This window comes from Loxodonta africana, chromosome 9 (assembly GCF_030014295.1).
Source record: "Loxodonta africana isolate mLoxAfr1 chromosome 9, mLoxAfr1.hap2, whole genome shotgun sequence".
Classification (NCBI taxonomy): domain Eukaryota; kingdom Metazoa; phylum Chordata; class Mammalia; order Proboscidea; family Elephantidae; genus Loxodonta; species Loxodonta africana.
In genome coordinates this window covers 77,600,645-77,625,030 of record NC_087350.1, presented here as the reverse complement: position 1 = coordinate 77,625,030, position 24,386 = coordinate 77,600,645, and the positions used below count along the sequence as shown (strand labels likewise).

Below are 24,386 nucleotides of genomic sequence, written 5' to 3'. Positions count from 1 at the left end.
CCCTTTGGTCCCTGTAACTGTAGAATTTTGAGTTGGAACCTAAGGCTAACAAGTTCCATCCTAACCCCACGCAAGCACTTTCTGTCTCTTCTCCCAGGGTTCTTTTCCAACAGTTCGCTTACTTGATCATTTGTACTCATGGGCTTCTCCACAAGAGACTGGGCTCCTTCATGAAAAAGGACAAAGAGATTCGTCTCCACATCACCCACAGTGCAGAGTGGCACTGGCACAAATTTGGAGCACAGCATATATGTATAAAATTTTGAAAATAAAATAAAGACCTAAAATATACATTTGATGGAGAGGAGCCTTGTACCCACATATAGTAAGAGAAATAAAAGATCCAGACCAGCAGGGTTCAAGGATGGATTATAGAGCAATCCACAAACATTTCAGAGTCCCAACTCTGTCCAGGCTCTGGGATTGGGGTTGGGAGCTTAGGTGTGAGGTGGCATCTGAACCTTGAACAATGAGTAGAAATCTAGTCCATTTGCAGTCAGACCATATAATGATTCTAAAGTAGTGTTTTGTTTTCATAGGGCCAAGTACTTTTTAATAATTGGGACTCGATTTTTTCTGGCCACGGAGGTCAGTTCAATACTCATGTTCCGATATACTCCTTTGATGGCCGAGACGTGATGACAGATCCTTCTTGGTAAGTGGTGGTGGAAGACCTTGTGGTGTATGGTATGACAAACAGCTTTAGGAGACGTCCCAACATGGGATGCCATCATCAGCTGCCCCTCTAGGATGTTGCTAGCATTAAGCATCAGTGATGCAGTTGAGGGGTATGGAGAGAGCTCTGGCCTTAGAACCAGGAAACCTAGGTCCAGTAGCTCAACATGAGACCTTGGGCAGGTCTCTTCCACTCTCCGAGCCTCAGCTTCCTCACCTGTAAAATGGGCGAGGTAATTATATGCCATAGGATTGATCTGAGAATAAAATGAATGAATATGTGTGAGGACATATAGCATGCAGTAGGCACTTAGTAAGTGGTGAGTGATGCTACCCTTGGTGATCCTGTAACTCTAAACTGTGAGTTGCACTCTAATTCTTTGAAAACTATGTATGCTTTTCAGAGTAGAGCAACTTGGCAAACCTTTCCTGAGTGCCTCCTCTATGCAGGACTCAGTGTCAGGCCCAGAGGGCACAATGATGAACCTACATGGCCCCTACTCTTATCCTTACAGGGAAAGACACACACAGACAAACTATGGTTCTAGGCAGAATAATGTAATTATAAATTGGAAACAGAGATAACATGATAAGAGCATGGAGGAAATATTCGTTCTTATTTGAGGGCAAAGTAGCCCTGGTGGTGTAGTGGTAAGCACTTGGCTGCTCACTGAAAGTTGGCACTTCAAACCCACCAGCTCCTCCAAGGGAGAGGGGACCAGGCAATCTGCTCCTGTAAAGATTACAGCCTAGAAAACCCTATGGGGCAGTTCTACTCTGTCCTATAGGGTGACTATGAGTTGGAATCGACTCGCCAGCACGCAACACCAATAGCTTGGGGGCAAGAATCAGAGAAGGCTTCATGCAACAGGAGGCATTTATTGGGCTTTGAAAGATGAGGAGGACTCCCTGGACTGAAAATGAAAGAGAGGCCGCTCCAGATGAAGGGACCTCATGAGCAAAGGTTCAAATTCACAGCAGCAAGGTATGATGTGAAAACAGCTACAACCTGGCTGTGGTTGGAATATATAGTGTGTTCAAAAAGATGGAAAGAGCAATGAGGGCAGGAGATCATTTGAAGTCAATCCATGGAGGGTTAAGGAGCTTGACCCTTGATTCCCTAGGCTTATGCCAATTCACTCACCAAGATATATCACAAAGAAGTGTCATTTCCAAAAGTAATACAACAAAATTACTTTTTAGGCCCGAGAAGATCGTTTGGCATGGCTCCAACGCCCATGGCATCCGTCTGGTGGATAACTACTGTGAAGCATGGCGAACCGAGGACATGGCAGTCACAGGACTCGCCTCCCCACTGAGCACAGGGAAGATTCTGGACCAGAAAGCACATAACTGTGCTAGTAGGCTCATTGTTCTGTGTATCGAAAACAGCTTCATGACAGATGCTAGAAAGTAATGAATGACCTTCCAATGATTCCTAAACATCGTCCAGTTTTCTTACATGAAAAGTTGACACTGAAATTTAAAATGTTTAAATGTTGTAAATATTACTGTTTTTTAATTACACATTCACCACAACAGCAACCAAAGAAAACATACCTCAATACAATACGCTCAAAACTGAAGACATAAAGGACTCAGATCAAAGACAAAATCTGGTTCATATATTGGTGCTAGATTCTGCAGGAAACCCCATGCAGTAGGAAGTGAACACATCCCAACACAGGTTAAGAGCAAGTTGGAAATAAAAGTCATGGCCTTCTGCCCATGCATCCTTCAGAAAGTGATTTCCTCCTTTTAACCATTGCTGTTGAGTGTAAGATGTCCTTCATGTTTTCTTTCAAAGTCAGTGTTTAGAAATGTGACCCCTATCTAAGTTATGTGCAGACCGAATGCTTTATTCCTGAGCCTACATCCAATGCTTGCTGACTGCTATTCAGAGAAACACAACTGCTCAAATGATCCTATTTGTATTTTCAGATATTACCAGAGTTTAATTTTTTTTTTTCCTCTAAAATATTATTGCCATCATGCTTTAGGAGTTTTATATTTTTACACAACCATATTTTAGTATGGCATCTGTTTATATAACTCTGACTTGCTGGAAAAGTTGAGACTCTAAATTTTCTGAAACAAGAAAAGAAATGGCACATAATTACTACTTTTCCCTTGCCTCTGCCTCCCTCCCAACCCCCCCCCCCCATTTTATGACTTTCGTTTGGCAACTCTTGAATTATAACTGCAACATTTACTGAAACCAAAAAGGTCCATAGGGATGAATTTTCTGAGAAATGTATATCTCCATGCTGTATACTTCGATCTTTTTTTCCATGACAGTGGCCATAAAGACATCTTTTCCAGGTGCTTTCTTCTGGTTGACTTTTTTTTTCCACCCCAGTCCCTTTATTCTTCACCGTTGATGTGGAAGCCGACCTGGGTTGTCCCCTGCCACTTGAGCTAACCAGTACTGACTTATGGCGACCCCGTGTGTTGCAGAGTAGGGTTTTCATGGCTGTTACTTTTTGAAAGCAGATTGCCAGCCCTTCTTTGGAGGCACCTTTGGCTGGGTTCGAACTTCCAACCTTTCAGTTAGGAGCTGCGTGGTTAACCACTTGCACCACCCAGGGACTCCTTGCCACTTGTAATACCCCTGAAGAAATGATCAGACAATGAGAAGATTTTTCCATCATGCTCATCTGCTCCTGCCTGTCGTCTTCCACCTGGTGGGAGCCAACTGGGTTGGGCAGAAGAGCCCAAGACTGGGAAGCTGGATGAACAGTGGCTCTGCCACTATCTCAATGCATGACTTTGGACAAGTCTGCCTCTTTCTTTCAAACGGGTGGGGATAAGAGAATCATAATATCAGCTCTCAGTTATTAAACATCAGACTTATTATATGTCCCATTTACTTTTCATGATAATGCTGCAAGGTAGGTATTTTTATCTCCATTTTGCAGATGAAAAAAAAATAAAAAAAGTTGAGGCTTGGGAAGTTACTTGTTCTAGGTCACAGGGCTGGTTTCAGACTCAGGTGCTCTCCCACTCTAGTACCCAAGATCTTTTCAGGGAAACACTGTTGAAGGCTGCCTCTCTGCTCCCTCCTAGCTCCAAGTCTGTGAATCTCTGGCCCTTGGTTTGACCCTGGAGGAGAAGCATAATCATCAGGCATGTGGCCTGCTGGGATATTTCCTCCCATTCTGCTGGGCTGGCCCAGAAACTCAGCAAAGTGAATTCACCCTAAAAGTCCTTGGAATAGGAAGGAAATTGAAGAGAAAAAAACAGCAGACAGCCGAAAACCTCCACTTTGGGGCTTCCTAGTAGAAGAGTGGTAAGTCTTCCTAATGCGTCATGGAATGACGTTGGTTGTAGGTTGGAAAGCCCCAGAGGTAGATTGTTCGGGACTAGCCCACACACTCAGCAAATCGAGTTGGGGGGTGCCTGGTATTGGATAGGAACTACGGAGGGGGGCAGGCTAGGAGACTCGTGGGGTCACGAAGTGAAGATGCAGTCCAGTTAAGTTAGAGCTCACTATGGCCCTGGGTCACAGACAGGATAGTGTCGGTGGAGAAGAGGTAGGGAAGGTGACCTCCTCTTACTAGTGTGTCAGGTAGCAGGGCACTCTGGGTCCTTCTTGCAAATGAGGGTCCTGGGCAAGCTTAGGTAGGGGGACACTCTGACTATTTAACAATCACAGGACGTGTGCTTCTGCCAGTCAGAAGGGATCCTGCCTGTTATAGATTGAATTGTGGTTCCTTTCTCAGCGAATGGCACCACCAACTATTTTTCCATTCATTCATTTAATGAATGCCTCCTTAATAATAATAATGTTGTTGTTAATTGCCATTGAGCTGATCCTGACTCATGGTGACTCCATATGCAACAAAACGAAACTTTGCCTGGTCCTGTGCCATCTCCATGATTCTTAGTACGCTCATGTCCATTGTTTCAGCCACTATGTATGTATTTTGAGTGCCTTCCAACCTAGGGGGCACATGGGACAATATTCTGTTGTGATCCATGAAATTTTCGTTGGCTAACAGACCTTTCTTCCTAATAATAATAATAAACAACCATAAAACAAGTGCTAGGAAATTCAGCAAAGTCTGCATATTTCCATGGTGACTAATTTGATTTTTTTCAATGTCAAAGTCTTTTTAAAATATCTTGGGTCACTCTCGCTTTGTTGCATGTGTTGGTCTTCCATGCTGATCTCCCACTCTCTAGCTTCTCTTCTGTAGCTCATGCTCCACACCAAGAGAGAAAACTGCACTCAGTCATTGTTTTGGTTTGAGTTTCCCCTGAGACAAGGATTCATTTGCAAGTAGCTTGTTTGGGAGGTGATCCCAGGAAACACTAGTAGAGGAATGGGAATACAGACAATTAAGGAAAAGTAGGCTTTCCCACTATGGGTAACTAGATTGTACTCTCTGCTTAGCCACTCTGGAAGCCAGTGTACAACAGGCATCTCTGAGTTTCCAACCTAAAGGACAAGGGATCTGGGGTATTTATACGCCAACCCCATCGGTCATTGAAAGGGGTAGAGTATTACATTCCAGTACATCTGGCTTACTGTGTACAGACAGAGGGGGCTCAGGATGCCTGAGAAAGCTCTCAGGCAGAGAGATACAGCAACTGGAAATTGGAAATTGGAGGGGTGCATTGCACATGGGGCCGCCATGAGTCTGAATCGACTGGATGGCAACTAACCACACAACATTGCAATGGCTAGGCCCAAGGGCAGGTGGGCAGGGCATGGCAGAGCCAACTATATCAGGCTCACATTTTATTTCAAGATAACAATTTCAGCTTACATTAATTTCCCTTCCTTTTCAAAAAAATAAAAGAATCTGCAATACCACCGTTAAGTAAGAAAGAACAACATCGACTGAACAGAAACCTTGAGGGCTTTCTGGAAGATATAAAGCTGGTGTGATTGGATATATTACAACCCCAGCAAAGGCAGGGCCTGCCTGCAATTCTCTCCTGATGCTGATATCCACAAGGCTGTGCCAGCAGGGGCTGGAGGCAAAGATAAGCTGGGAACAGCTGGGTGAAAGCTCATAGAGATGTACCCACTTGGTGACAACACCCAAAACAGCTATCCTTTTCAATATAGACTTTCATATTTATAAATATCAATAAATAGCAAGCCCCACCTAGTCATCTGAGGAGATTCAGCAGCCTCAAAAAGGGAACCAGCATATCAATCAGAGCAAATGGCTTCAATAAAAAAGACTTTATTACAGAAGCTAGGAGATAAGATTTAAAAAAAAAAAACAAAAACGAATTTGTATTTCCAGTGAAATTTCAGGGGGTAAGAGAAACATGACATGGAATTCTAGGAGAACAAGAAAGAGTCCTTGAAAATAAAGTCCATGTTCCATGCTTTCCAAAATTGAATAGAGCTACAATATGTATACAACTCAAAGCTGACTTAGTGAATTATCAGATAAACTCATAAGAATTAATATGATCTCAGAACAAAAGGATAAATTTTCAGATAAAATATAAGACAGGGAGAACAGACAAAATGTTCCACATTTATATAATGGAAGTTATGGAATAAGAAAGAAGAATGTATGGAAGAGAAATATCAATTTAAAAAACAAGGAAAGAAAATTTCCTGAGCTGAAGAAAGACCTGTATCTACAGATTGAAATGGTTCACTAATGCTGGACAGAATCGTTGCAAAAGACCCACCCCAGCCTACATGAACGACGTATAGCCTCGTCTACTCCGAGACCAGAAAAGCTAGATGGTGTCCAGCTACCACTACTGACAATTCTAATCAGGGCCACAATAGATGGATTCTGATAGAATGGGATAAAATGTGGAACAGAACCTCAAATTCCTTAAAAAAAAAACCTACTGGACTGGTTGAGACTGGAGGACTCCTTGAGACTTTTGCCCTGAGATACTCTTCAAACCTTGAACTGAAACTACCCCCCGAGGTTACCTTGTAGCTAAATAACATATTGGCTACAAAATAATATCACCTGTGAGTCCTGTGCTACTTTAAAAATCACCTAAATTAGACCAAACGGTCAACAATTACATTAAAACAAAGATATGAATATAAAAAAAAAGGGGATGGGAAAATAGATAAACAGAAACGAAACAACCAGAACAGAAATGAGAGTGCTTACACATCGTGAAGAACGTAACCAATGTCACTGAACAATTTACATAGAACTTGTTGAACAGGAACCTAAACTTCTGTGTAAACCTTCACCAAAAACACAATAAAATATTATTTAAAAAAAACTCTCTCCGGATACTGTTGGTAAAATTTCAAGGATAAGGTAAAACTCTATAAACTTCCATAAAGAAAGAGATTCAGATTGGCAGTGAAGTTGTCGCTGGCAACGGTGAAAATTAAAAGACAATAGAGCAATATATAAATGATGCTGTGGATTAAGAATTATGATCTCAAAATACCACAGCCAGCCAGACTTTCATGCATGAGAACAAATGAGAGGCAGTTTCAGAAATGTGAAAGCTCAAAACTTTTCCAGCTTATACACTTTCCGGGAAACCCTGGTGGCGCAGTGGTTAACTGCTTTAACTGCTACAGCTACTAACCAAGAGGTCGGCAGTTCAAATCCACCAGGCACTCCTTGGAAACTCTATGGTGCAGTTCTACTCTGTCCTATAGGGTCACTATGAGTCAGAATCGACTTGACAGCCGTGGGTTTGGCTTGTTTTTGGGTTATACACTTTCCGAGGAACAAACTTTGTGGAAGACTTACAACCAAATAAAAATTGACAGAAAATTAAGACCACACAAAGTAGAGGATATTATAATATAGAAGAAATATTATGAGACACAAAGTCAGGAAAAGTTGTCGTTTTATCTAAATCTATATTTCCCAATACAGAGGGAAGAAATGGGTTTTTAGGTGGCTTTTATTTTATCTGGCATTTTAGCTGGTTTTTATTTTAAGAGTTACGTATTTATTTTAACATGTGTTTTTTTTTTTTAGAAAAATATAAATCAGTACCACACCCATAATTTCACATTTTTTAATATGCTGAAGAAGATATGTAAATTTTAAAAAGTGTATTGGTGTAAAGAAAAATATTAAATAACCAATCGTACAGATGATGGAATTTTGGGAAATGCTGGTCTAAATAATTGTTGATAATGTAGTTGTAAAATATGTCTCAGATCTTCCCAACTTGTTATGACAAAATAGATTTGTGTTTCTTTTAAAACATAAATTAACAAGTCTCAGCCCTTAGATGTGAAATTAGGACAAAGTCCAGTCTTTTCCTTCCTCAAAAAGTCTTCAAAATTTCTTCCTTCAAATATTCCAGAGTTGCTTATATTTGCCCAGAAATTAGTTCTATTCATTGTTTACCTGTGGGTGCTTGGTGGGGAGTGGAAGTCAGGCATGTCCCTTGTGGCCAGACTCACTTCCCTGGCGTCACCGCTCCACTGGCAGTGAAGAGCTGGTGTTGCTGAGAACTGTGCAGAAGTCGTGGCAGTCTTGAGATGGTCCGTGCCGTGATCACTCTGTCCTGGTATCCTCCCACCTCAACCCCATCTGCCACCGGTACAGGTCTCTATCAAATCTTGCCGTGGTACTTTTTCAGCATCAGGTCCCCAGCCAGAATATGGAACAGGGTTGGATGGGTGAGAAATATATCTTGAGAGCAAACAGGCCCAGGACAGACACAAGAAGATTCCATGACTTTCTGGTTATGAAAAATCCAGTTTACTTTAAGACGTCAATCTCAAAAAAAAAAAAAAAAACTTTTTTTTTTTTTTTTTTGGCTGGTAGAGCAGCCTTGAGCTAGGTTCCTGACTTTTGGAAATGGAGGTTGGGAAAGAGTGTGACGTTTGGAGAAACTTCCCCTCCTTCTTCAAGGTCCCTCCAGTGTATTGGGGTGGGCAGGAGAGGAAAGGGGACGAGAGCCTCTTTACTTATCTGGCCACAGCAGTAGACCTTTCTAGGTTGTTACTGCTTTTCTAGCTGACAGTGGTCATTAATACCCTGTCTGTGGCAGGCTTTAAATGATGATGGGTCCTCTGGAGGGCTTGTGAGGCCCAAGCCCAACTACCTTCTGCAATGTCCACTTAGCCCAACTGGAAATGTTTCCATTCTTGCCAGGCCAACAGTAGGAGTATAGGCAGCTCCTCTTCTGCCCCTATTCCCACCCTGAAATATCGCCAGTTCTCTCCTATTTTACTCAGTCCAAGAGCAAATTAGAAAATGGATATCCAACTTGGGGATAGCATGCTAATCCCCCTTTTTTTCAGAGACCCCTCTCTATGTCTGATTCTCTTGGAATCTCTCCCAATACTTGGCTTCGGGTGGGTATTGTTCTTTACCACAATCATTGCACTTCCCACAAGGCTGATGAATCTGACTCTAGCTTCTTTCTTTCTCTCATGCCCAATCATCTCATGAAAATTGGGGAGGAGGGATAAAGCACAGCTGGTAGGGGCAGTTCTGACACCTCTTAGTAAGCCCTGGGAGGAGAGTCTGGTGTCAGTGTGGGCAGTTCTCTAGAGAAGATGATGTCCTTAGCTCCTCTTTATCCTCACCAAGGGCTTTAGCTGGAATTCCCAGACAACAGGAAAAATCCCATTCAACATCCTGTCACATCTGAACAATAGAAAGGAGGTAGGCTTGCAAAGATCTGGAAAGAACATTCCAAAAAGGAGGAACACTAAATTTAAAGGGCTTGAGATTCAAACTAGTTTGGAGCATCTAAAGAGCACAAACAAGGCTGATAGGAGCTGGAAAAAGTAAATGCAGAAGACAGAGGGAGATAAGGGAGGGTAAATGAGTTTTTTTGTTTTTTTTTTGGGTAAGCAGCTACAGATCATGTAGGTTCTTGTAGACCAAGGTAAGGAATTTAGACTTTATGTCTGCTTGCCCTGAGAAGCTACTAGAGGGTTTTAAGCAGGACAGGGACATGAACTCTTTTTGGGGGGGGGGCAGAAAATTGTATAATTGGGTGTATCATTATGACATTTTCCATCATCAGAAAAAGGAAAACCAACATTTACCCTTTATATACACAAAGACAGTTTCACAACCACGTAGTCATATCCTATGGCTAACAATCCATTTTATTACTGAGATAGATAAGATTGCCTAGATTTTTGCTTTCAACAGATCCATTAGGCTTAAAAGCATGTGAACAGATTTTTGCTTTGGAAAGATCATTGTGACTTCTGGGTACTGAATGGACTGTAGGGGCAGCACTGAAGGCAAATGGACCATTAATAAACTCTTCCAGTGATTTAGCTGAGAGATGATGATGTCCTGGGCTGTGGCTGAAGCAGTGGGGATGGTGAGAAGTGGTGTGGTTTGGAATTAATTTAGGAGGAAGAGCCTTGCTTATAGGTCTCAGTTATGAGAGAATGAGAAGAATAAAGCACAATTCCTGGGATTTTGACATGCCATTTCTTGGTGTGGGAATGATTCCATAAGGGCAAGATTCACTTGCTGTCATTTGTTTTCTTCATTATTGTATCCCCAGGTCTAGAAGAGGATCTGCCACTTAGTAGGTGCTCAATAAATGTGTTGAATAAATGAAAAGGAATAGTTTGGACAAGATATAGTTAAAAAGCCTACTGGATATACTCATGCTCTTGCCACCTATAACTCAATGATACTCTGTGCACACTCACACAATATCTATTTTAAAAAAGAGGGAAGTAGAAGCAGTTTCAGTTGTCATTGTCAAACATATATTCCATCCTTCTGGATGGAGACAGCAAAGACTTCTCTGGCAGAGAAGAAATTTCTTTCTGCCCTCCTATTCTCGGGGGGACTGGAGAGAGTTTGACCAATCAGTGGCAAATGTGGACCCCATATATCTTAGTTTCTTAGTGCTGCTATAACAAACATTATAAGCATGTGGCTTTAACGAAAAGAAATCTATTTTCCCACAGTTTAGGAAGATAGAAGCCCAAACTCAGGGTACTGACTCTCAGGAAAGGTTTTCTCTCTCTGTTTGCTCTGGAGGAATGTTCTTGTCTTTTTCTAGTTTTCTGTTCCTTGGTTCCTTGGCAATCTTCATGTGGCATGTGTCTTCCCCTCCATCTGTGCTTCCTTCTCTGTGCCTGATCTGCCCTTTTTGTATCTCACAGGTGAATTGTTTAGGATACATCTTACACTGGTACAGTCTTATTAACATCACAAAAGCCCTATTCCCTAATGGGAGTACATCCACAGGTATAGGGGTTTAGGATTTACAACACACATATTTTGGGGGACACAATTCAATTCATATACGATACTCGAAGAATTTCTGCTCTTCACCATAGGCCTGGGGACTTGCCCATTCTTGGGGCCTCAGCCTCCTGGCCTCAGCTGCCTTGATGCTCCAGGTAGTGAGGAAGGCCTATACAGGCCCTAGGCTGTGTCCTAGTCTGTGTTGCTCCAAGATAAGATGTTCCTTTTTCTCAGCTCCCTCAGGGTATCCCCCTTCTCAGCCACAGAATTCTGTTTGTGCAGTTGTTTAAAGCAAAAAAAAAAAAAAAAAAAATCCAACTCTTTGCACACTTAGAATCTTGCTGCAAATAGAAGGAGCCTCTCTTCTATTTGTCTACTGTTCCCTTCTGCTTTCAAACAGCTGGCTTCTGTGGAAGCATATTTTTTGGTTATCTCCTCACTAAAGGGCACGTGAAATAGCCATCCCATTCCAACATCCAGATGTTTTTTGACCTAAACCTCTTGAAACAACTGGCAAAGGTTTGCCTGCTCTTTGACCATCACATGGGTTGGACTGCAGCTTCTCAAGTACCCAGGAAAGAGGAATCCTTGTGACTTCTCACTGCCATGCCTTGGCCAGTTCCACATTTTAGTCCCCATTTGCAGGCACCAACTTCCATATTATTCAAAACTTTCTGGTTATAAGTGATAGAAATCCAGGTAAAATTAGCTAACCAAAAATAGGGTGCTATTGGCTCTTATAACAAGAGTGGGTGTGGCATCGGGGGCACCATGTTCAGAAAAAATAATACTGTTAAGTCTTTCTCACCTCTACTGCTATTTCTTTCCACCCAAGACTTAGCTTGATTTTTGTTTGTGCTCAGGCCTCATTTTCTCTTGCTTCAAATGTCTACATTTTGGCAAGGGCAGGGCTCAGGAGGCAGGGCTGCAAGAAGCACCTGGCTGATATCAGTTAGCTCAGCTACACCAAAGCAGTGAGAGAGTTCTTAAATCCCAGCTAATTGGTCCTGCTTTTATCAGTCTTGTCATGCAGCCTTGGTGGCCAGGGCATGGGGTCTTGTGATCAGTCATGCCTCAGTTATGTCATCATCTTTGCGGCCAAGGGTCAGGAATCTGTGATTGGCACCAGAATCGATGGCATGTTTGGAGTAATGGAGAAGCACGTCTCCAAAGGAAGGGAGTGAGGACGGCTGTCCCTGTTAAGAAAGGGAAAAGAGAAGGTGGGCAGACAAACACAAGAGATCCCTCCTACTGTCAGTAGACTTAATTCCAGGAACCAAAGAAAGAGTGAGCATTCAGAGACTTGCTTTTGTTTTCTTTTCTAATTTAAACAAGAAATGAAGTTTGTGGACAGAAATGGTAATGAGGAAGTGAGTGCAAATGTCTTCCTCTCTGGAGAAACGTACTGAGGAGGAAGCTTGTGAGAACAAGCCCTACCTTCCCTGGCTTGAAGGAAGCCCTTGAATAAAGAAGCCATTTCAGGTGATGACTCATTGCAGTGTGTCACTCCTTCCTCAATTCTGCCCGGCCCAGTCCAATCCTCCAAAGCCAAATAAATAGGAAGTGTGGCAGACTGGATTCTTTTTGGTGGTGGTACACTTGGGTTTGTTTTTGTACGCTTGAGTCCACTGGAAAGCAATTCTTTTCTCATGCCTCTGTGACGCACTAAGAAAAGGAGCAATTTTAAAGAGAGATTTCAAAGAAACTATTTTATAGTTTACCAATATGGAATCCCATAGTGCCTGCCAAGCTGGCCATGCTAAAATCTCATGACTTGTACTGATCACATCGTCTCTATTAGAGTCTTAGAATGCCAGAACCAGAAGGGTCCATAGAAATAGATCATAGCCCTCCCTCTCACACCACAGAGAAGGAAACCTAGGCCCAGTGAGAGGAAGGAAGTGACTTAAAGGACACAATGAGTTAGAGGCAGAGTTAAGTCTCACACGAAGCTCTTCTGAATCTTTGCCCAGTGATCTTTCCACTAAGTCACACAAGGATGCTTAATAAGTAATGGAGTGTCTGCTACAAATTTGCTTCTAAATGTGCTTGAAAGCAGTTGATGGGAAATTTCAATCTGGTGCTACAAGGGAGAGTACTAAATGAGTTCAATTCTTGCATGCCAAAAATATTTCTACAGAGATGTGACTTGGTCCTGGTTTAAACACTCGACACTTGAATGCAGCCATCAAGGATGTGCTCTTGCACATAAGTAGTCCTTGAAGTGCCCCTGCCTCCCAGTGGCCTTTTCTGTCTCTGAATTCCTGTGGTCCTAAGTTGGTCTTACCAAATCTACTGCTTCTTGGTGTTTTTGTCATCTCTGGTGTCCTCTGGGTCACCTCATCTGGACTGTTGGACATGCTGCTCATGTCTGGCCCCTCTAGATCTTTCTTGTTTCCCAACGAGGCTGCATGGGTCACTTGCTCTTACTCTGTGTCCTGCAGCATGACTGGTCTGGAATACAGTGGTGGATTCCATTGCCCTTTGGCTTCCAGTTGGGTTTGGCCAACTGGCTGGAAATGGGAGGAGGGAGAGTGAGGTTGGGGTAATTATATGCTTGCTTTCCTCCCTATGGAATCTTCATGGGCTGGCTGCACCCCTCAATTAACATCTCAGCTCCTATCAAGCAGCCCTCCTCACATGACTCTCTCTAGGTACTAGTAGCTCTCTTTTACCTCACCGTTTCAGGCAGCACCCTGCTGTTACTAGTGCCAAGACAAGCCCTTTAGGGTTCTGCATTCTCCCTTATGGTTTCTCCATGCCCTGCCATCCTTTTCGGAATTAATCCCTTTATTAAACTCATCTCAAATTACCCAGTTTGAGTCTGCCACCTGTTCAGCTAAGACTACCTGACTCCACTCTGGTGTCTCAGTCTCCCCCAGGCACTGGGAGATATTCTACCCCCAAAAAGAGAATCTTAGGATCCTACATTCTAGAGTCAATGTGTCAGCAGAGTCCTTGAACCTGGGCTTCCATGGCTTAGTGACTACTTCCACCCTGACTCCTGAGAAAAAGCCTCCACTTTAAGGTAGAGCCCCTCATATGGAGATGACCAGGGTTTGGTAAATCAAGACCTTGAGCAAGAAGCCTGCAAAGCTGTGCTGGCTGCCTCGGCTGGCATTAGATGTCTCACAGCAGAGGGGGCAAGAACGGGGTCTGGTTATCCTGAAAGAGAGCTACTCTAACAGCACCAGAACCAGAGTCTTCCTTTGCTTCTTACATGTAGGCTGATGGGAGCCAGGAAAGGGATTTGAATCCATGAGTAGGCAAAGCACTAAGGAGGAGCTGCACCTGCCAGGGCCCAATGTGAGAGTGGTGGCAAGGGTCTGCTAATTGGACTGAAAGAGCCCTTAGGAAGGTAAAGCCTAGTGCTCTCCTCCCAGCACTAACCCCTGGGATGATGGGCTGTCCCCAAGTTCCCATTCCAGGATGGCCTGGCTGGACCAGCTTGACTGCTGTCTCAGGCTGCCTGCTGGCAAAAGCCTCCCCCCCTCAAAAAAAAAGAAAAGAAAAAAATAGCCCACTAGTTCAAAGTCTTAGTCCCCCTAGACTAGCCATCCCATGGGTCACTTAAGCTCCAAGTCTCTGTTCTGACAATCTCAAGCTGTTTAGCAATTGCCCGTACCTCCTTTATTCCTAGCCCTCTTTGTGCTAGACGCAAAATATGTTACATTGAGAATAATTTACAATCACAACTTGCTTGCCTCAGACTACCACTTGAGCACAAAACTGTGTGGGATAGCAGTTTTCATAGAAGAAATAGACAGTTGCAAAGATGCCCAGAGTGATAATATTACCTCACATTTTTAACAGTGTTTCACAGCTTGTCAAACGTTTTCTCATGCATTATATGTCAGTTGATTCTCACTAGAAACCTATTAGATATATATTATTATCTGTACCTGAAGAACTTAAGGCTTCAAGAAATAAAATGACTTGCCCAAGGTCATGTAACTAGCACGTACGTAGCAAAACCTACACTTCACATCTCCCAAATCTACATCCTGTGGCTTCAGCTCACCCTGTCGTATGTTGTTCCTTCCTGCCCAGGTCACACAAGGAGAGAATGATGCACATGAGCCATGTATAGGGTCCACTTTTCGGCCCTCACAGTGTCGCTCTTAGAAACTGTCCCTCTTGTCTCTTTAGAATGATGGTTGCTTTTGGAAATCTCTGTTTGTGCCCCAAAGGATGGTATGACAAGCTTTGGTACCCAGCCCTATCCCTGCCCTTCCAAGCTCTTCTCTGTATCATGGCGGGCTAGACACCTGAAGACTACATTTTCCAGTCTTCCTTGCCAGCTGATTTCTAATTAGGTTCCACCAATGAGAAGCACTTGTGAAGACTGGAAGGTGGGAGAAAGGAAAGTGGAAACTATTCTCTGGAGTTGGCAGCAGCAGGTAACTGTAGGTACCAGCAGCATTAGCATTTCTGGTGGTGGTAAAATTGGGTAACTGTGGGCAATGGCAGGCGAATGCTGGCTTCAGAAGTCTTGACGGCAGTTTTAGCGGCATCAGAGGAAGTGCACGCTTCTGGTGCCTGCTTGGGAGCAGCAGGCTCTAGCTGCAGCAGCAAAGGCAGTACGGGCACTCCAGTTGCCTTGGTGGCCGGCATGCATTTGTGAGCTCTGAATGTCACCATCTCACCCCTTTTGTTCTATCAGCCATTTTCTGCACTTTTGTAACCAGTTCCTCATATCCAAGCCCCTTTTGTTTGACATTCCTAGCATAGTTTCTACTTTCCTGACTGGTCATTTACCACCACAGATAGTAAATCGGTTTTCTGGAGCGTGACCTGGCATTTTTGCGCATTTCCTGGTCAAGTGGCTTACACCGTGTTTCTGTAGTTTCTTTGTTTACACAATGAAGTTGATAATGCCAGTCTTGCAAGATGGTTGCAAAGATAAAATAAGAAAATCAGTGCAAAGAAGTGTGCATTCATTCATGTTATCCTCATCTCCAGCCTCCTGCTACATGCCACCCCATGCTCCAGCTCCACCGAACTACCTGACATTCCCTGATCTCTTTGGTTTTCTCACCTCTGGGTCTTTGCATGTGCCATTCCCTTAGCCTGGAATACCTTCTCTTGTTTACCTGAAAAAGTCCTATTCATTCTCTAAGGCCTGATTCAAATAGTATTTTCTTATGAACCCTTTCCTGACTCTTTTCCCACCACCAGTCAGAATTAATTGCCTCTTTATATTCCTTATAATATCATTGTTAATGTATTAGTTGTAATCATATATGTCTTCCCCCTTGAGTCTGTGAGCTCATTAAGCATACAGTCCATGGCTTACTATATTTTTGTCATACATACCAAATAGGTATGTGTATGTGTGTGTACAATTCATCTTTAATACTTAATGAACAATAAAACAGCCACCTATGTACCCACCACTTAGGAAGTAAAGTGTAACCGTTACTGTCTGTGTCCCTTCCCTGTATCTTTTCCTCTCTAAACCCCGACCACTATTCTAAACTTTGTCTTTGTCAGATGAGTGTATGCCTACAAACGTATTATTGTATATGTCATTTAACTTTATATGAATGGGTACGATGCTTATTTATCCTCACCACCTTCTCCACTCCACTCGCAACCCCTCCACGCATACAGTGTCCTGCATAATGTAGGAGCCTGGCTCTTACATGGCCAAAGAAGGTCTGCCTGCTCACCATCATCTCCAAAAGGTTGAAGAAGCCTAATCGGAGTTTGGAGTTAGGTTCTGGGCAACGAAAATCATGGAAACAAAACATCTTTGCGTACCCAGCTGCCTTACTACTTGAAGCTGGTGTCCCTGTTTTGAAGCACAAAAATCTCTTCTCTTAAAACCTTCCTTCTAGATATAAGCCCAAGAGACAGAAAGGGCCACATAAACCAGAGACTCCATCAGCCTGAAACCAGAAGAACTAGATGGTGCCCGGCTACCACCAATGACCGCCCTGACAGGGAACACAACAGAGAGTCCCTGATGGAGCAGGAGAAAAGGGGGGTGCAGAACTCAAATTCTAGTAAAAAGACCAGACTTAATGGTCTGACTGAGACTGTAGGGACCCTGAAAGACATGGCCCCTGGACTCTCTGTTAACCCAGAACTGAAACCATTCCTGAGGCCAACTCTTCAGACAAAGATAAGACTGGACTATAAGATATAAAATGATACTTGTGAAGAGAGTGCTTCTTAGCTCAAGTAGATACATGAGACTAAATGGGGAGCTCCTGTACGGAGGTGAGATAAGAAGGCAAAAAAGAAGAGGAGATGGTGGAACAGACACTGGAAATCCTAGGGTAGAAAGGAGAAGGGCACTGTCACGTTATAGGGAGAGCAACTAGGGTCACATAACGATGTGTGTATAAATGTTTATATGAGAAACTAACTTGAACTGTAAACTTTCACTTAAAACACAATTTAAAAAAAAAAAAAACCTTCCTTCTGTACCATTAATGATTTTGTATTCTCCAGTAACCCAGGTTCCATTTTCTTACACACTTTTCTCTTTAATTACTGAAGAATACTTTTGGCAAGACTTAAAATGTCACATCTTAACAACCATTTAAATTATGCAGGCATTTTAGGCAAACCAATGACCTTAAGAGTGTGGTTTTTCGGACTGGGGGCCATGGCAGTGAGTTGTGAAGTCAATTTAGTGGGTTCAGATCACCATTTTTTTTAAAGTTTTTTTATTTACTGTGCTTTAAGTGAAAGTTTACAAATCAAGTCAGTCTCTCGTACAAAAACTTATACACACCTAGCTATGTACTCCTAGCTGCTCTCTCCCTAATGAGACAGCACACTCCTCCTCTCTACCCTGTATTTCCTGTGTCCATTCAGCAAGCTGCTGTCCCCTGCTGCCTTCTCATCTCACCTCCGTACAGGAGCTGCCCACATAGTCTCATGTGTCTACTTGAGCCAAAAAGCTCACCCTTCACCAGTATCATTTTCTGTCTTACAGTCCAGTCCAATCCCTGTCTGAAGAGTTGGCTTCAGGAATGGTTCCAGTCTTGGACTAACAGAGGATCAGGGGATCATGGCCCCCGGAGTCCTTCCTAGTCTCAGTCAGACCATTAAGTTTGGTCTTTTTATCTCTGTTATGTTCCCTGTCAGGGCAGTCATCAGTGGTGGCAGGTACCATCTAGTTCTTCTGGTCTCAAGCCGATGTAGTCTCTGGTTTATGTGGCCCTTTCTGTCTCTTGGGCTCATATTTACCTTATGTCTTTAGTGTTCTTCATTCTCCTTTGCTCCAGGTGGGTTGAGACCAATTGATTAGATGGCCACTGGCTAGTGTTTAAGACCCCAGATGCCACTCACCAAAGTGGGAGGCAGAATGTTTTCTTAATACATTTTGTTATGCCAATTGACCTAGATGTCCCCTGAAACCACAGTCAGACCAGCATTTTTAAAAATTGAAGTGCAATTGGGTATTTCCTGGCCATGCAACCGGGATTACAAAGTATCAGAGAGTGTTCCCAAAAGCAAGGGGGCAAATATTATTTCGTGACAGTTTTGTTCCAATTTAGTACATGTGTGAATTTGTGTGTATTGGGCCACAATGTAAAGTGTATTTCTTACTATGGATTATGTTAAAAAAAAAAAAGCTTGCAAGCCATTAATCAAGAGGCCCTGTGTAGGAGGCACTTAGCCTCATAGTCACCTTCCATCTCTCCCTTGCAATGGGCAGCCTGGAGGCTCAGATGCGCTCTAGGAGGGGACCAGTCTGGCCTAAACCAATTACCATGATTCCAACTCAGTTGCCACCATGTTCTGAGATGGGGAGTAATCCTGGCCTAGACCAATCAGGACATACCATTTCGTGGCTACAGTGGGGAGGACATATGACCCGGTTGACCCAGGCGTCTGTCTCTCAGGGAATCCAACCAAATCCTTTGATAAGCCTGGAAATCTTACAAATAAATGCTTTGGACAGTCTCAACCTGGTCTGAAACACAAAAAGCCTATTCACTGCCCACCTTATCCCCAGCCAGAACTTGTTGGGGAGGGAGAAAAAGGAATCCAAAAAAAAAAAACCAGACACAGGGTAATTTCTAAGTTAAATTATTGATAATATACCAGTCATGGCTTTGCTAGCCTAAAAACAACTTTGTAGGTCACCACGAGCCCCTCTTAAGCTCTGGGTTGCCCCGAGGAACACTTTACACAGTGGAAAAACTTGAGAACTTAGGAGGCTGAATTTCTGGTGAAACTGAAGTTGGGAATTATTAGCACGTCTGTGCCAGGGAAAGTCAGGAGAAAACCAGGTGAAGCCAGGGAAGCATTTGAGAATGTTCAGGGAGAGGAGTAAATTGAGCCAAAGTGAGAAGACCTGGGACAGACCCTGGGAAGCAGTAATGCTTGGGGGAGGGCAGAAGAAAGATCAGTCAGAGAGAACACCAGTACTACTCACTTGTCATACTGCATCATGGTGGAGACACCAGCAGAAACAATCTCGCCTCCTAGCCCTTCTCTGGTAGCCTGCCAAGACCTGGACTCCCAGGCTTTTGTGACAGCTGTCTGGGTAGTTGGAGATGTGGAGGTAGAAAGCTAAGTAGATATACTTTAGAACAGCCAAAGGACTTCTCTGAAGGAAGTGATAGATCCAGGAAAGTGAATGGGGTGGCGCAGACCACATTTTTTTTTTTTTCAGTTCCAAGTGAGTTTTCTTCTTCTTTTTTTTTTTTTTTTTGAGAAAAATTTCCACGTATGTATTTATTGCCTAATAATAGTTATATTAGACGCCATTTTCTGGACCATAGATTTTTAGTTGGGGCTAACTGCGTAAATTCAACTTTAATTTTTTTTTTTAGTTAGAGCACATGATTTTAACGTAAACTTGGTAAGACTTGGTTTTTGTTTGAAGTTTAATTTTTGTCAAGTTTTATGATGATCTTTATCTGTAGTTATGTTTGTCTGACTGACTGAGCTAATCCTAGCTGTCATCATATGCCCATGGGCTACCTGAGTGGTCTTGGTAAAAAGCCTTGGCCCATGGCCGTTTCCTTTCCCTGCTTACAACTCTTTCTTAACTGATTGCTTGTAGGATGAAGGCCAAACTTCTTGGCATGGAATCTATTGTTCCTTACCACATGACCCCAACTGGCCTTTCCAGCTTCATATCCTGCCACAAATCCCCCTCTCCGCCTCCACACACATACATTTTTAGCAACATAGAGCACAGACCCAAGTGAATTTTACTGTGTCAGAAATTCTGCCTGGAATGCTATTCCTCTTCTCTACTTGTTAAACTCACACTTCTATTCCCAGCTCAAATGTCATCTCTTCTGTGAAGCCTTCTTGACTTCTTTAGGACAATTTAGTTGGTTTTTTTTCACCTGCACACTTACTATTTTGTTTTTTGCCTGTCCAGCTAGATAGCATGCTCCAGTACCTACCTGAGGCCATAAAAATTGTAAAGGTTGTTGAGAGAGTGAGTGAATAACTATCCAAAGGAAACCTAAAGAAAGCAAAGCCTACTATCATTTGATTGACACAAGTCATTTTTTTGTTTCTTTGTAAATTGTGTGTTCCTCATTTTCACTGTAGTTGCATTTATTTTTGCTGAGTCGTTACGTTTATCTTGGTTTTTATTTTGAAGTATGGAATTGTTAGTCCTCTTTGTGGTTACCTTAATATTTACCCCTATTTTTCTAAGTGAAAACCTAACTTGTATCTCCCATATCGCCTTGATTTCCTCTCCATGTGGAAGATCTATGCCTCCTGTATTTAGTCCCCTCTCTATTGATTATTGTAATCTTTTACATAATGACATCAATGATTCCTTGTTTTTGGCTTTTTTTTTTTAATTAGTCTTATTTTGTTTTTGTGATTTCCCTATCTGAGTTGATATCAGGCTGTTCTGTTCTGTGTCCTTGTGTTGTGTTGATACCCGATATTATCGATTTTCTGACAAAAGAACATCCTTTAGTAATTCTTATAGCTTTGGTTTGGTTTTTGCAAATTCTCTAAGCTTACGTTTATCTGTAAATGACTTAATTTCACCTTCTTATTTTTTTTTTTTATATTTGAGAGAGAGTTTTGCTGGATATATGATTCTTGGCTGGCAAGAATCATATATCTCCTTCACTGCTCTCTATATGTCATCCCATTGCCTTCTTGCCTGCATGGTTTCTGCCAAGTAGCCCGAACTTACTCTTATTGTTTCTCCTTTGTAGGTGACTTTTCAATTATCCGTGGCTGCTCTTAAAATTTTCTCTTTATCTTTGGTTTTGGCAAGTTTGATGATAATATGTCTTGGTGATTTTCTTTTGGGATCTATCTTGTATGGGGTTCAATGATCATCTTGGATAGATATCCTTTCTTCTTTCACGATGCCAGGGAAGTTTTCTGCCAACAACTGTTCTCTATTCTCTCTGTATTTTCTGTTATCCCTCCCTGTTCTGGAATTCCAATCACACACAAGTTATTCTTTTTGATAAAGTCCCACATGATTCTTAGTGTTTCTTTATTTTTTTTTAATTCTTTTATCTGATTTTTCTTCAAATATATTGGTGCCAATTGCCTTATCCTCCATCTCCCCAATTCTGCATTCCAATTCCTCAATTCTGCTCCTCTGACTTCCTGTTGAGTTGTCTAATTCTGTAATTTTATTGCTAATCTTTTTTGAATTTCTGAATGCTGTCTCTCTATGGATTCTTGCAGCTTATTAAGTTTTTCACTATGTTCTTGAATAATCTTTTTGATTTCTTCAACAGCTTTATCTGTGTGTTCCTTGGCTTTTTCTGTAAATTGCCTTATTTCATTCCTAAGGTCATCTCTGATGTCTTGAAGCATTCTGTATACTAGCTTTTTATATTCTACATCTGGCAATTCCAGGAATATATCTTCATCTGGGAAAGGTCTTGATTCTTTGATTTGGGGGGTTTTAGAAGCAATCGCAGACCACATTTTGAGAAAAGATTTAAAGGTAATCCCTTCTGGCACCACTAATATTTTTCAGTTCAATTAAAAACTTAACAGACTTTTAGGTGCTTTCTGGAGAGTCAGGCTGTTGCCTCTTTTGATGAAACATTATAATAAGAGGGCTAGGAGGTGGTCCAGCTGTATTGGAATTACATTACTACAATAAGTAGTTAGTTATATGCAGCCATTTACCTCACTAAACTGTAAGCTCCCAGAAGGAAAAAAAAAAAGCTGGGCTGAGAGGAGGCGAACTATGAATATTTGAGGAGGGTAGAAGAAAGGATCAGTGGAAAGCCCTTGTGCTTTACTCCAGCTCCTCCAGGAGCACATGTCCTTGCCCACCCAACCCTGTTTATCTATGAAGGCTGGGAGAGAGAAAGCAGCTCAGTCAGGAAGCCTGACCCCCCACTGTCTTTGTGTTGGACTTGGGAGAAAGGAACCTACCTCAGAAATAATATGGAGTTCTCCATAAAGGGAACTCTCACACAGGGTGTGGAGCAGAATGTTCCAGAAGCTCAGACACCCAGATTCTGTAAGCTGGTAGGCTTCTTTGTTTAATTTCCCTTAGCTTCACAGCTAAATTCCTTTGGAAAGTACCTGATTGTCTCAACCATCTTACTAGAAATGAGGAAGGGGTTTGGGTACATTCTGGGGCCTGAGGGAGGAGTTAAGAACTGTACTTTGGCAGGCTGGGCATGGTGTTTGCTGCAGAAGAAGGCAGACTGTGGGTTACAGAGAAGTCTCAGGGGCACAGGTGGCAATGCTGGCGTGGCCAGCTCCTACCCAAGCAGTGCTCATCCACTGCTCAGGGTCTCTGATATCAGTCCTGAAAATGTGTCCGAGCCTTTACTTTTGAGTTATGTGATGTGCTTCTGAGATCCCAGCTCCTGCAGCCAGGTGCCTCATCAGCTCAGCTGGGGAGCCAGGAAGACAACGAGGCTCTTCAAGAAACGGCTCCACCTTCCGTTTTTCTCAGAATTATGAAGATGGCTGGGGCTCTGGGCCTCTCTGCTCTTTCCTGGAAGTGCCACATGGCCTTGTACTGATGGGCTTACCCTAAGAAAAACAGTGTTTGCCTTGGTTACGATTCATCCACAGAATCTCCCTTCTGGCTCCAGTTCCATCCAGCAAGTTTCTGAGTTGGCTCTGCTCCTGGTGTAGCACTGGGGACATAAGAATCTTTGGCCCTCTTGAGGATCACAGTCCAGGGAGTATGCATGTGTGTGAGGTTTCAAAGCAAAAGAGATCAGGACAGTCTCTATTGCCAGGTGAGGGGGGTGGTTTTGAGCTGGCATCCTGGGACTTAGGAAGCAGAGAAGCTAAGGGATGGAGAATTGGTTGGTAGGAGGGCTGTAATCCTTTCCCTTGAAAGCACTCATTTTTCCCCTCAGGGATGGTGGCAAAGATCTGCTATCAACAACTGTTGGTCCTTGTCTGCATAGTATCCCTTCTGGTAATGGGAACCTAGTAGTAGATCCTTTGGGGAACTATTCCTTCCCAACCATCAGTGCCGTATGGTTCTGGTGGGGCTGCCAAACACAGTACCCTATCAATCTTGACCTCCACCACAGGAGAGAGCAGATGGCCAAAGTTGAGCCAATCACACTGTCCCAAGACCCTGGCTTCAGAGATTGATATAAGGCAGCGGTTCTCAATGTAGGGTGGGACTGTGCCCCACGTGCCCAGCAGTGTTGAGAAAATGGGGAGAGGAAGGCAATTTAATTGTTGTTGCTGTTGTCAAAATGATTGGACATTTAGTTGTCCAGATTATCAAACATCTGCAATGCCCAGGACATTGCTTGTAACAAAGAGCTGTTCTATCCCAAAGGTTAATAGTTTTTCTGTTGAGAAACCCTGACCCAAAAGATGGGCAGCTGGCCCCAGTTGGGCCAGTCAGAATCTGTCCCTGGGATTTTGTTTAAGAATGTCTGACAAAAGAAGGTCTCTTTCTCTAGGTTCCCAAGATGGCTTGTGGAATGCCTGAAGCCACCATGGCCATGTCCCCTACCCCATAATGCATGCAAGAAGATGTCTGAAGGAGAGAATGAGGCCAACCCAGAGGAAAGCCTGAGAAAGAGAAACAGAAAGAGAGAGAGACCAAGAGAGCTAATGACATCTGCCCTTGTCCCTTTCTGTCATGAGAGCTTTTTTATTTTTTGCTTAAGCTTTTTCAAGATGAGTTCTTTACTCATACAGCCCATAGAATCCCCACAACTAGTCACTGGTGAAGGCAATCTGGATTTTAGACAGCAGGTTTTACTTTCTCCACATTCTTCCCGGATTCCCTCCATACTTTCTACAAATGGGGAAACTGGTCCATAGAACAGTCACACAGCAAAATAGTGACAGAAACCAGGTTAGCACTTAGGTCTCCTGCCTCAGAGCTCAGATCGATTTCTCTACAATACAGCCTACTTTAACAAAATCAGATTCAAGCTCCTATACTTGGGGGTGGATGAAGAGGAGTTGACTATGTCCTTAGTACCCCATGTGGCACTCAGGGGAATGCTGAGATGCAAAAAGGGTGAGGCTTGGGTCCACTGGCAACTTTCAAGATGGGTGGGGCCACAACCATTGCTGCCTAGTTCCTCTAGGATTACCTTAAAAAGTGGGATATTCAGATGGAGCTGGGAGCACAGGACAGTC

The 24,386-nt window shown here is 42.9% G+C and overlaps 1 protein-coding gene across 1 annotated transcript in view; it reads left to right on the top strand.

Annotated features, from left to right (window-relative positions):
* COL15A1 (collagen type XV alpha 1 chain) overlaps positions 1–3,000 on the top strand; it is a 116,900-nt gene extending 113,900 nt beyond the window's left edge. Inside the window, exons 39-40 of the mRNA XM_010587804.3 lie at positions 540–655; positions 1,879–3,000. Of these exons, the coding sequence (XP_010586106.2) occupies positions 540–655; positions 1,879–2,092 (330 nt within the window). The 3' untranslated portion in view covers positions 2,093–3,000. The remainder of the gene's footprint in view (positions 1–539; positions 656–1,878) is intronic.
* The last annotated feature ends 21,386 nt before the right edge of the window (positions 3,001–24,386 follow it).